This window comes from Papilio machaon, chromosome 1 (genome assembly GCF_912999745.1).
Source record: "Papilio machaon chromosome 1, ilPapMach1.1, whole genome shotgun sequence".
Classification (NCBI taxonomy): Eukaryota; Metazoa; Arthropoda; class Insecta; order Lepidoptera; family Papilionidae; genus Papilio; species Papilio machaon.
In genome coordinates this window covers 3367586-3379851 of record NC_059986.1, presented here as the reverse complement: position 1 = coordinate 3379851, position 12266 = coordinate 3367586, and the positions used below count along the sequence as shown (strand labels likewise).

The window sequence follows — 12266 nt, the reverse complement described above, 5'->3', positions numbered from 1 at the left end:
CGTTTTTCATATATGTTGTAAATCTTTACATAACTTCATGTGCACTAGGAATATAGGTATAGTCTTAGGTTGTTTATATTTAGAACGAATCTGTGGTAGAAGTGGTACAATTGAAGATTGATTCGGATCCCCTCGCGTAGTCCTGTCCTCACTGTCAACACGCTGCTTTGATCTGTCTGATGGAGTGAATTAAAAGATTGCGCGCGCTGCGTGCGAACGAAACATATCTTCCGCTTTCAAGCTAAACCACGACTATATAGCAAATGCATTCTTTATATACATATAGGCTTTGTAACTAGAATAACACAATTACCTCAGATGTTATCACTGTATCCCTATTTAAATCTTAATTAACATTTGATATAACTAATGTAAACAAATGTATAAGTACTTACCTTACGCACAATATACTTGAAAAATTTACCATATTAGTAATGATCAGTAATGTTACAAAAGAAATAAAATGAAACACTAGTCACAAACACTACAGTATCTAGACCAGTAGCGTGATCTATGTATAAAGCAATTGTCACGCAACACAATCATTCGTCTTTCATCTAATCTAAAACAATTTAATGAACAATCTCTTATCTTTTTATAGATCATTACTGTTAGCGAACTATCTTTTCTTTCGCTTTGGAGCTTGCTTCTTACTTTACTAGTTACTGAATAATATAGAATAGGATTATTTATTCCCATCAAAAATGTTACGTGTTCAACTCATTTGCCCGATGTGTATAACTTAATACAGTAACGTATATAAATATTTAAAACCTTTATTTGTTTAATTAAGGTTATCATTTAAACTAACTCTATGTCTATCATTTGTTTGTAAAGCTATATGCTAAAGCCATGAAAGATATGTATCAAGTACACGAATGTATAATTTTCATATTTAAATATTTTCTTAAATAACTAAAAGTAAAACTAGTACCTAAATTACTCGTAGATGATATTAAAACGATGATGTTCGTTATAAAAGAAACTAAAGATAGATCAAACTAAATTGATATTGTCCGGGACAGCTTTAACCGTAGGATTACAGTGCCGAAACTTTTATATTAATATATTATGTTACTATCTTACTTTATTTGAAAGATAATGAAAGAGATATTTTTTTTAATAATGTTTCCACAGTGAAAACCCACAGCTACGCAGATCGGTTTAATTAAGTAATTTTCAGCCTTGTGCCACTATTGAAATAAAAGGATAGAAAAAATAATAATTAGAATTTAAATCACAGCCACTTTATTCTTCTTTATTTCACATGATTACAACCAATTTATCTTTTAGTACCATCTTAAAATAGTATTTTCTCTGTAACATCTCCAGTGAAAACGTAGGTTAAACCAAATATAACAAGCCTTCTTAAACATGTAAATTTCAGTTAATCGTTATGCTAAATAAGTTTTTTTGCAAATGTATATATTACTACACTGGATTTTTCGCTAATAAATTCGGTGGGTAACATGAATCATTTTCAAAGTGTCGATTTACCAGTTTTTTATTAATAAACCGGTTTGTACTTAATTTCAGAGTAATCATTTGAAGAACAGTTTATCTTAAAATTATTTAAAACAATCTTCCTCGAATCTTTCCCTTGTATTGACTACGTTCTTGGTGAGACTTAGGAAAGTGTCGAAATCACAGAACAGTGAGTCTCCGCAGCCGTCGACTGGCAGAATTACATCTGGACCTCCCGCTATTGCAGCGTATACCGCCTGTTAAAATTACAAAAATTATAGTTATAACAACATATGTGATTTTACATAACACATTAACAACCTAGTTAGGCATGTAGCATCTCAGTTTTTTCAGATAGAATGATAAAGACGACTACTTTTTCTATAGCACAATTGGCACAAGAGCTTGATTATGCCAAACATCGACTTCATCGTAAACCTGTTCTACCTCATTACCCGAAGAAACATATACATTTTTATTTCCCAGCAATATACATTTTAACGCGGTATTTTCCTGCAAGCCTGACCAAGAGGTTTGTTTGTCTTAAAGATTGCTAAGATCTTGTACAATGCGTTATTTGCACGAGCATAAAATTAATAATTAAAGTTAGTATTAATTGCTTAAGAATCCTTTTTTCTAAATCATGGTAATGTTATTGCAGTAAAGTGATGATTCCTAACATTACAAGTTATCGAGTAGGTGAGAAATTTTTCATTAAGCCGCAAAGCGCGAAATCGAAACCGTTCTTATGTTTTGTTACAAATTAGTTTCTGAATTACGTGTACGTATTTTATTTCAATACATTGTGATAAAAATTGATATGATTTTTTCATTATAGAAATTTTTCCACTATATGTATGAGTATGTTTTTTTTAATTCATTTTAATAATTAAAACCCGTATTCACTTAGGAAGGACTAAGCAGTAATGGAATTTCTTTGGTGTTTCTTTGACATCTCAAGAAAACAAAACGTCTAGATCTTATTTTTTGTATACTATGCATACCAAGAATCCATATTGGCCCGTATCATTTCGTCTCCTCAACTCCAATGAGAACGTAGATCCGTATTTTGGCTGATGTGGTTGGAACACCCTAGCTGCAGCCATCAAGCCAGCCACGTTGTTCTCGTGTGCAGAATACAATCGCATTTTCGGCTGATCCAAATCACCGGCCACTGCTAATGTTGATGCATTTACGATGTCTCCTAGAAGTACACCTGAAATTATTTAAAAGGGTTAACAATGTTGCTGCTGTAAACTCTTCAGTTGTTCAGAAGCATTCTTATTACTGAGTTAATTGTAAATTGAGTCGTAATAATTTGATTTTTACCTGAAGCTAGTCTTATCAAATCATCGTCGTAGTATTCTATGGCGTATTCAATTTTTGTCATCTCTTTGATTTTCGGCATTACCTCTTGCGCCCATTTCGGCGGTTTAACTCCAACATTTTCCTAAAATGTACCGTGTTATTTGTCCCATTGTAATGATATATCAAATTAATGTTTCAAGATAAAATGTACTTACTAAAGTTTGAAACAGGTTATCTAAGAAGAAAACATCTTCGGGGGTAGTTATGTTTGTGCCAGTTTTGTCACTCAAATAAGAGTAAAAACTCTCATACGGCTCTATCCACTTTTTAACTTCGGGTAATTCGTACACGCTGTTCCTCAGTTTTGTATAACGAGGACAATTGTACCAGTACAGGAGCTATAAAAATAAATATCGATAGAAAACAAATATAATTTACATAGTCAACATGTTTTAAGCTAGAACTACCAGTTTCTAATTACATTTAAAATAGTTCCATATATATATATTCCATACTTATTAATTGGAGATAAAAGCGGCGTTTGTACGATTATATAAGCATAAGAAATTAGTCTGTTATAGACGCATGCTTTAACTTATTAATGACTAATTTATTTACTAATAGTATAATGTTGAAGTCTGTGTTTTGAAGTAGTCTTTTCTCTCGTTGTTGTTTTTACCTTGGACTTATTCTTAAGGATAGTCTCAAAGAAACCTTCTATACACACATCATCGGTATACATCGGGGGACTATACTTACGTCATCGTGTTGATATTCGAGCGTGTCGTACGGTACAGGTTGCCAATTAAGTGCTGGGTTCCACCGCTGTGGTGGCAGGGGAGGGTACAACGCTGACATTGCCGTCAATGCCGTCATCTTTGTACGATCGTAGTCCGTGGTTCGAATCTTAATCTCATCTGGTAGATACAGTTGAGAGATGAACTCGTCGTATCTGTCTCTGAGGTACTCCCCGACCTTGAAGCCACGCTGTTTGCCTTTCTATTAAACAAACCGACTGTTACTAATGATAAGAAAAACTACGCTTAATAATGACAAACAATGCAGAAATAATTAATGTATTTAAAATCGTGTAAGAAATACGTAATCTCTTAAATCGTTACACTAGTTATTTTATGGTACGTGCATAATTATTATAATAAGTCAATCCTTTTTAATGTGTGCCATGCTAAATAGTTCGAGTCCTAATTTACAAACTGGTAAAAAGCAATCAGATCCCCTCCCGAACCAAAGTGTTATTTGTAATAGTGTTTCTCAAAGTGTGCTCCGCGGAGCCACAGGGCTAGGTTACTTCAAAAACAGTAGGATAAGGTGAGTATGGTCAAATACTGCGCTTCCCAAAAGGGTTCCATAAGCAAAACAAGTTTGATAACCGCTGGTAATAATTGTATTATGTTATTTAAGAACAAGAATTTACACGAACAAACATATTCATCGTTCAAAAAAAATGATACCAAGAATAAATATCTAATATATAAAATTCTCGTGTCGCGGTGTTTGTGGTTAAACTCCTCCGAAACGGCTTGACCGATTCTCATGAAATTTTGTGAGCATTTTGAGTAGGTCTGAGAATCGGCCAACATCTATTTTTTTCATACCACTATCAAGTTTTTTTAACTGCGCGCGAACGGAATCGCGGGCGACAGCTAGTAAAAATATAACATTTTCCTGACATTTATCAAGTTATGTACAATATTATTTTGTATTATTTATTTTCTGCAAAAGTTTTACAAGTTACAATAGCATATAATTTAAGGTGCAGTTCCACGACTTATCAGCATTTCAGTCGACTATTAAACTTCCACTACTTTTTTTTGCATGCATAAAGGATATTCAAAATAGGTTCTCTAATTTAGTTATCTCAATATATGAAATAAATTTCACAGCGACCGCGAGTATTGCATTTGTATTAAGGTAACTTTGCAGTACATACATTTTAAATACTAGTATGCAAAAGAAGGCAATTAATGAAATGTCGTCCTTTATATTTCGCACGTCTGGTCAAAAATATGAATAGTTGACGCCAAATGTATTTAAATTTACCGTAACATTGTTAGAATACAAATACATTAGCACCTAAACAAGTTTATTTTAATGTTAAAACGTTAACGCAATTTTTCATCCAATTAAAATATTTTCATTAATTAATAATTAAGTACCTACTGTATATTTTATTCCAAATCTATTAACTCACATTGGTCAGAGCTTTCTTTCCAAATGGAAAGAAAAGTTTGTCGCTTTTCTCTTCAGCCGGATATTTATCCAGTTCCTCTTGGTCCGGTGTTCTGTCGCCATGTCGGAAAATCTACAAAAAAAATACTCCGACTGTTAATTTAGATATAGTATTCCTATATGATGATATATATCATGTATTAACTAAAGATATGCCTCTATCCACTATGACTCTATCCACTTAAACAATTGATCTAATATAGTATGTATGTATTACGTATACGGACATCCAGATTCTTTGGACAGATTTCATTATCTAGGAACGATCTTCAATTATCAGGAAGTTATAGATGATATGCGCGAAGTGGCGCGAATCGTACGTACCGAGAAAACTAGCACCGGTTCAGTGTTATCAATGCTGCTATGCACTAATTTATTATTGGATTGTATAGCCGCGGGCTTGTACTTGCTGCACCCGCCACCGCCCAACCCCACCGCCATCAGCAACACAAACACCAGCCCCATTTTGAAACGGTTTCAAGCGTCGGACAACAGAGCGCGCCTTATCGGCATTATGTACGCGCGGTCGCGAGCCAATTTCGACTGCCATGCTCCGACTCTTTGCTTCATTTATATAGATAGATACAAGAGGGCCGAGAGGAGTTCGCTATTTAGTATTGAATAGGCGTCTATACTACCATTTATTTTTATATTTGCCAAATATATTCACATGTTTGTTTATATACAGAGTATCCTGGTAACTTAATTTCATTTGCCTAATTAAAATCTGTACGATACTCAGATCTTATAAAGTTACGGTCCCTGGCTTGAGGTTATACCTGCAATATAAAGTATGCTTAACAATTTGTGATTAAAATGTATTCGATTCTGAAGGTTGCTTGCTTTATCTTTGGTATGGTCTCGCATATAATATTATTTATAACATTTAAACAACTACCAGTAGTAAGTAGCAATAGATACCAACTTTCCTAATACTTAGAAAATAAAATAACGTAGCTTAGAAAACCCATTTGTAATTTTCATCAATATTTCCCGTATTTCGGAGAAAACCAAACTAGTGGCTTATATAAGGAATTTTTAATTTTATCTCTTATAATTCTACAATTCATAGCAACATATACAACAACATCCAAAGGTTCCTTGAACTGATGTTTATCGATTCATTTTTACTGATATTAAAATTTCGCAGAATAGTTTGAATCCTAAAATGAAATACGAAATATTTAACTTTAAAGATACTTAAGTTCTTATTAAGCTATATTTATATTTTATAGGAAAAGGTAACAAACTAGCAATCACTTTTAAATCAATCAAAAGTGTAAAGTGTAATGACTGAACCAATTTTGACTAGACTTTTAGTAGTAGTTATCTTATGTATGCGGGAGTGACTTCGATATTTTTTTCCTTTTTTAATTCCACACAGACGAAGTTGCGGCCGACGACTAGTTTAAATATAATATTTCTAGTTAATACTAGATGTAACTATAATAATACAAGTAATAAGCCATATTGAAACCTTGAAATTTCACGTGAATAGAAAACACGTGTTCATTATAGACATTGCTTTAGGAATATTTAATACAATGCCCCTATATTAGTTTTTGCTCTCATTAGCTTAAACTAAGTTATTCATGTTGTTACTATGTTAAAGACCGGTCATTTAGACGAGATCAACTTTTTCTCTAAAATTTACTACCAAATCTCTAACTCTAACCGTTCAAATTTTAATGAATTTAAAATGCAGATACAGCGTGTACTAATTTTAAAGAATCCCCTTTTCCCGGAAAAACCGACTTGAAATCTGTGGGGATTTTTTCTATCGTTGACAATTAAAATATTTGACTACTGAATAGTTTGTTTACCTAACGTTTATTTGTGACGTTCTTTAGTTCTCTAAATTAGTACAGGTAACATCATAGAGTTAAAACCTTAAAAAAATAATTCTGTTTAGAATTTAGCAAAATATCTAACCTCAGTCATTTAAAACAGGTGCTATTTCGTATATTTCAGGCATGACTGACGTCCATTATAACGAACAATCATTCTTAGAGCAACTGATGGTTTGCACCGAATACGTCGACAAGGCGGAGAGATACGAACTTCTCGGTCCATTGTATCGTCTTATAATACCGATCTACGAGCGCAAGAAGGATTACCAAGCTCTTCTCGCCTGCTATCAGCATCTCACCAAAGCATATGCCAAAGTGATAGAAGTTACAAACTCCGGGAAACGATTATTAGGAAGGTTCTACCGTGTTGCGTTCTTTGGTAAAGCTCACTTCGGTGAAGACGAAGAAGGCGTGGAGTTTATTTACAAGGAACCGAAATTGACATCACTCAGCGAAATCTCAGAGAAGCTGCAAATGTATTACGAACAGAAATTCGGCGCCGGCTCTGTCAAGATGATTATGGATTCTGCTCCGGTCAGTTTATTTGTTGGTAATTTAAATAAGATTAATAAATGTAAAAAGATTTCTTGGAATTCCTGAGCAGGTTTTTTTGTTATATTTTTAGTGTTCTATCGTTTTTTTGCCTATTTCAATCGAGTTTTTATTACAAGTCCGGTCTAGTCCTTGTATATATCCTATATTGATAACTTAAATTCTCTAATGATTTTTTATAGTAATTAACGTTTTAATTTGCAGGTGAACCGTGATGAGCTGGACGGTAAGTTGGCCTACATCCAGGTGACGTGGGTGCGCGCGGCGCCAGAGGGGCGGGCGGCGGCGAGCGCGAGCGGCGAGGGCGCGTTCGAGCGCGCGCACAACGTTCGCCGCTTCGTGTTCGAGACGCCGTTCACACGGGACGGTGCGCCGCGCGGCCCTGTACATCACCAGCGGCTCAGGCTCACACATCTCACTGGTAACTGACACTAAAATAACGTTATCTCCCCTTTTGCAAGGACCTCGGATGGCCTTTCATATAGTACAAGGTGCTCTGATAGGTGTGCTGTAGCCTTAACTTTAATACTTATTTAAATATTTATCATTAGTTAATTTACATTTCATTGCGTACATTAACAATATTTTTATCAAAACTATGTTATATATAATTTAAACACTATAATTGAGTGTAATTCAGTTTCTGGATGATTAGGTAAACTAGGCTAACAGGCTTAGATGATTAATTTAGTTCTTTGCATATCAAATAAAGGTAAAAACATGAAAAGAGTTTTCTACTCAATCAATATAGCCTTGGATGGACGTGAACTTAGTTTGGTATTTAAGTTTACGGAAATATATCTGATTAACCATATTTTCCAGCTGAATATTGGTTCCCGTACGTAAAGCGGCGGATTCCCGTCATCGAAACTCAGGTGGAGGAAAAGAGTCCCATTGAAGTGGCGGTCGCCGAGATGGAATCGCAAGTCACAGAACTCTCGGAGATTGTCAATGCGAAGGCGACAGATCTAAAGAAACTTCAACTAAGGTAATGAATTCAATATTTATATTTACTACAAAAAACTATACGTTAAATTATAATTTGCTGGTTAGTTTACACTTTCCGATAGTGCCAGTAAGATTATAAACTGACGATGTTTACGATAACACATGATATTTTGCAGGCTACAAGGTAGCGTGTGTGTACAAGTGAACGCGGGCCCGCTGGCGTACGCCAACGCCTTCCTCGACCCCACACTCGCACAGATGTACCCAGATGAACTTGTTGACAAGTTAAAGTCCACATTCAAGTAAGTCAAGTAATCAAACTATTGTTTACAGTCACACAAGGATCTTATGACAGTTTTTTGACATTGACAGGAGGTGACAAGTTTTAAGGGTTACCAGTGAGCAAAAATTTGTATATGTCGCAACTTATGACTTGAGTTCTCGCAGTAATTCCTTACTATTTAAATTGATACATTCAAACACATTAGCAAATTAACCTACATGTTATAACATCATGTATGATATTTTTTTGGAATTTTAGAAATTATAAAAATGGCAACATTAAACCGTGCAACTCCCGCTCCCATTATTGGTTAAAATATGACACTGTTAAGATGACATTTTTAGTTCAAATTGTATCCAACTGCCATAAGTTTCTTGTGAGACTAACACTCCTGTTAATTTTGAGATTGTCAAGAAAACATATTCTGACTATATTTCTGCATTAAATAATTTTACATATTAATTTATTGACATTATGAAATTCCAGAGAGTTCTTAACAGTGTGTCATTCAGCGTTGCAACTGAACGCGAAGTTGATCAGCTCCGACCAGGTGTCTTACCACGAGGCACTAGAGGCCAACTACTACAAGCTTAGCGATGCGCTAGCTGGTGTGCTCGGCCAGCCGCTTCAAGATATACTGGTCAACGGCAGCCTCACGACCACCGTGACTGGCGTCGAACTGGACTCCAGTAATGCTTGAACTCTCATACCTGATACTAAAACATTAGGTAAATATTGACCGTGTTAAATTATTTTGCCGACTCAAGGTAATTTAAACGCCCCCTCCCCCTCGCCTTGCATCCATTACACCATCCCATCCCTAATTACACCTAAAATTTTATTCTGCGTAGCGAGCGTTTAAACGTAAAATAGATATGGAATAATTTTTTAATAATTTTAGTTAATATTGCGACTAGCCTATTTAGCAAAAACTACACAATTAAAATAGTCAATTAAAAAGATACGACCTTTTTACTATGTCTGGTATTATTACTAAATCGACCCGTGACATAATTATTATCAATAGAGACAAAGTAGTGAACAAAAATATTAAGAATACAACGCGACTAACATAATTTGATACTTGCTTAGAATGTGACTACCGTCCGTTTTGACATTTTTTGACTGCGTCTGTTCTTTATACACTACTGACTTAGTTTCAATGTTTCAATTGCGACTGCCTGTACCATAAGAGTCTTGACTGATTTTAGTAAAAACAGTTATTTTAAGACAAACATAATGTTTCTACAATGAAAACTGACGTTAATATTGTGATTGTATAAATCGATGTATTGGATTTTTAAAATGAACTATAAGTTTCTAGTAAAATGACCGAAGAAGATAATTAAGGTTCATTTAGACATAAGCCATAATCGTAAGAACAACGTTCGGCAGTCGATTCAGAACGAGACAAACGTATGGGAATATATGAGACCGCTATACAGCTACTGACGTCATCACCGGACAGTTCTAACTGTACGTACGATTCCGGCTTATGTCTAAATGAACCTTTACAGTTTATCTCTTATTACTTTATGACGTAAACTATTTTGAACACTTTACAAGCACGATGACGTCATCGTACTAGTAATTAACGCTAATCCAATCTATTCTACTGTAGTATGTAAGATATTTGTCCTATTCGAGTAATTAAGTTCCTTTATATTCTACCATAGCCACATCTTCACCATTTCTATTAGGATGTAAACTATCATTATCTTTAAACACTGATCTCTATAGATACACGTTGGATAGGTTACTTGAGTACGAACACTTTTGCATTGTTCGTACAAAAAATCGTTATTTGGATAAAACTGTCAGCTAATTTCTATTCGGTTCGATTTTCAAATACTGCTTGCGATAGCTTCGACATGGCGAAATACAAATAGGCACAAAATATGACGGCTTTAGCCTCGCTAGTAACATAGAGGTCAGTGATCTTAAACATACGAGTATGATGTATTCTGAACTTTTGTTAATGTTTCTTTAATATCATTTTGCACCAAAGTAGGGACCTGATTATTTCCTTAATCATCTTCGATTGTTGCTATGTTTCGCTAATTTATATTATAATATTTTTATTTATAGTCGAATTCAATGGAAATTAGAAATTATATTTACATATTTCACTGTCTGTCAATGTCAATTATTGTCTATAGATTTAAAATAGAAAGTTTAAGTGTCTAAATTCATGACACAAATATGTCTGTTTTCAAAAAGTCTGTGATTACAGTTTTATAAAGGTAAAATTGCTTAGATATTAAAATTTCTCATTTCTATTGAATACGACTATAAATTCACGATTTGTTTCATGATACAAATTAAATGTTTATGTGAAAATATTTAAAATGTCTTTGTTTAATTTATTTTGTTAGATATTCATCGAATAAAATAGTACTGTTTTTTTTTTAAATAATTTTGATTGCGTATTTTATTTGTAGTAATATTAATTGAGTGTAAATGATGTATGACATTCATTTAAATTAATACTCAGTTCATTCCACAAATTATTTATTGACCATATAATTATATAATATAATTAATACTTCAAAGGAAGTTTCTAATTATAAATATTGATAATTTCATTCGAATAACTATCGTAATAAATTTTAAAAGTATATAAATTCACTCTTTTAAATAGTAATATATGTTTGGTCTTATTTTTTATCTGTATTTAAATATTTCCACCCGGTTTCTGAAAACTTATCAGTTTATCAATTAGAGGTTAACGTGCATTCGTTAACTCGTCATTAAAGAGAAAAAAATGTACGTTTTGCAACTTTATATCCTAGCAAATTTATATCTTTATTTTTCAATCGGCGCAATCGTGTGACGAGGAGTTTAGTAATGCACGTTAACTTTAAAATTTCTGTCAAATTGTTATGTTAAATTGTAAAATAAGCATCAAACGTTATACAGATATATAATTCAAATTTTGTTCAACAGCAGTTAGTAAGTAAAGATCAATTGGAGTTTAAACTTTTCAGAAACCAGGTGTTAATGTTTAAAATATGTTTTTCAATGATATCCTTTTACACAATTTTAATTTTATTCAAATATTTGTTAAACAATTTTAAGTGAATAGTACTTAATTTATAGGAATTTTGACAAAGAATTTTGTGATTAATTATACCCTTTAAGTCAAACTGAGTATGCCATAAAACGTTTATAGTGTTAGGATATATCCAATGTAGTATTTGTATTAATATTTGAATTGTGCACAAAATAAAGACTTGTGTGATTTACTCAACTGTAATCTCGATTTCGCTGTTTTAATACATTTTTAAAAACAACTTGTGGTTTTATTTCTCTTTCCTCAGTAGTTAACTAAGAAGCAAATAAGTTAATATAAACTTGGAATAAAATTATGTACACACTAGCTGTCGCTCGCGACTCCGTCTGCGTGAAAGTAAAAAAATAATAGTAGTCTATGTGTTCTTCCAGACTGTGATTTTAATCTCTGCCAACTTTCATCAAAATCCGTTTAGCCGTTCTGGAGATACCTTCAAACAAACATCCATCCATCTCAATATTAGCATTTATAATATTAGTAAGATTGACAGATATTTTAAGTATAAAGTACGTCTCTGATTACTTGTGCTATATACTTG

At 33.3% G+C, this 12266-nt stretch overlaps 2 protein-coding genes across 2 annotated transcripts in view; one reads left to right on the top strand and one right to left on the bottom strand.

The window, feature by feature from the left end:
* LOC106714196 (dedicator of cytokinesis protein 9) overlaps positions 1–10703 on the top strand; it is a 34705-nt gene extending 24002 nt beyond the window's left edge. Inside the window, exons 30-34 of the mRNA XM_014507166.2 lie at positions 6994–7406; positions 7629–7845; positions 8247–8412; positions 8549–8674; positions 9142–10703. Of these exons, the coding sequence (XP_014362652.2) occupies positions 6994–7406; positions 7629–7845; positions 8247–8412; positions 8549–8674; positions 9142–9355 (1136 nt within the window). The 3' untranslated portion in view covers positions 9356–10703. The remainder of the gene's footprint in view (positions 1–6993; positions 7407–7628; positions 7846–8246; positions 8413–8548; positions 8675–9141) is intronic.
* LOC106714254 (venom acid phosphatase Acph-1) lies at positions 1249–5556 on the bottom strand. Its single transcript, XM_014507237.2, has 7 exons — positions 5347–5556; positions 4985–5095; positions 3532–3771; positions 2988–3170; positions 2794–2914; positions 2469–2680; positions 1249–1721 (listed from the first exon to the last, which is right to left on the bottom strand). The coding sequence occupies exons 1-7, from the start codon at positions 5485–5487 to the stop codon at positions 1569–1571; spliced, it is 1161 nt and encodes a 386-aa protein (XP_014362723.1). The 5' UTR covers positions 5488–5556; the 3' UTR covers positions 1249–1568.
* Positions 10704–12266: the final 1563 nt, after the last annotated feature.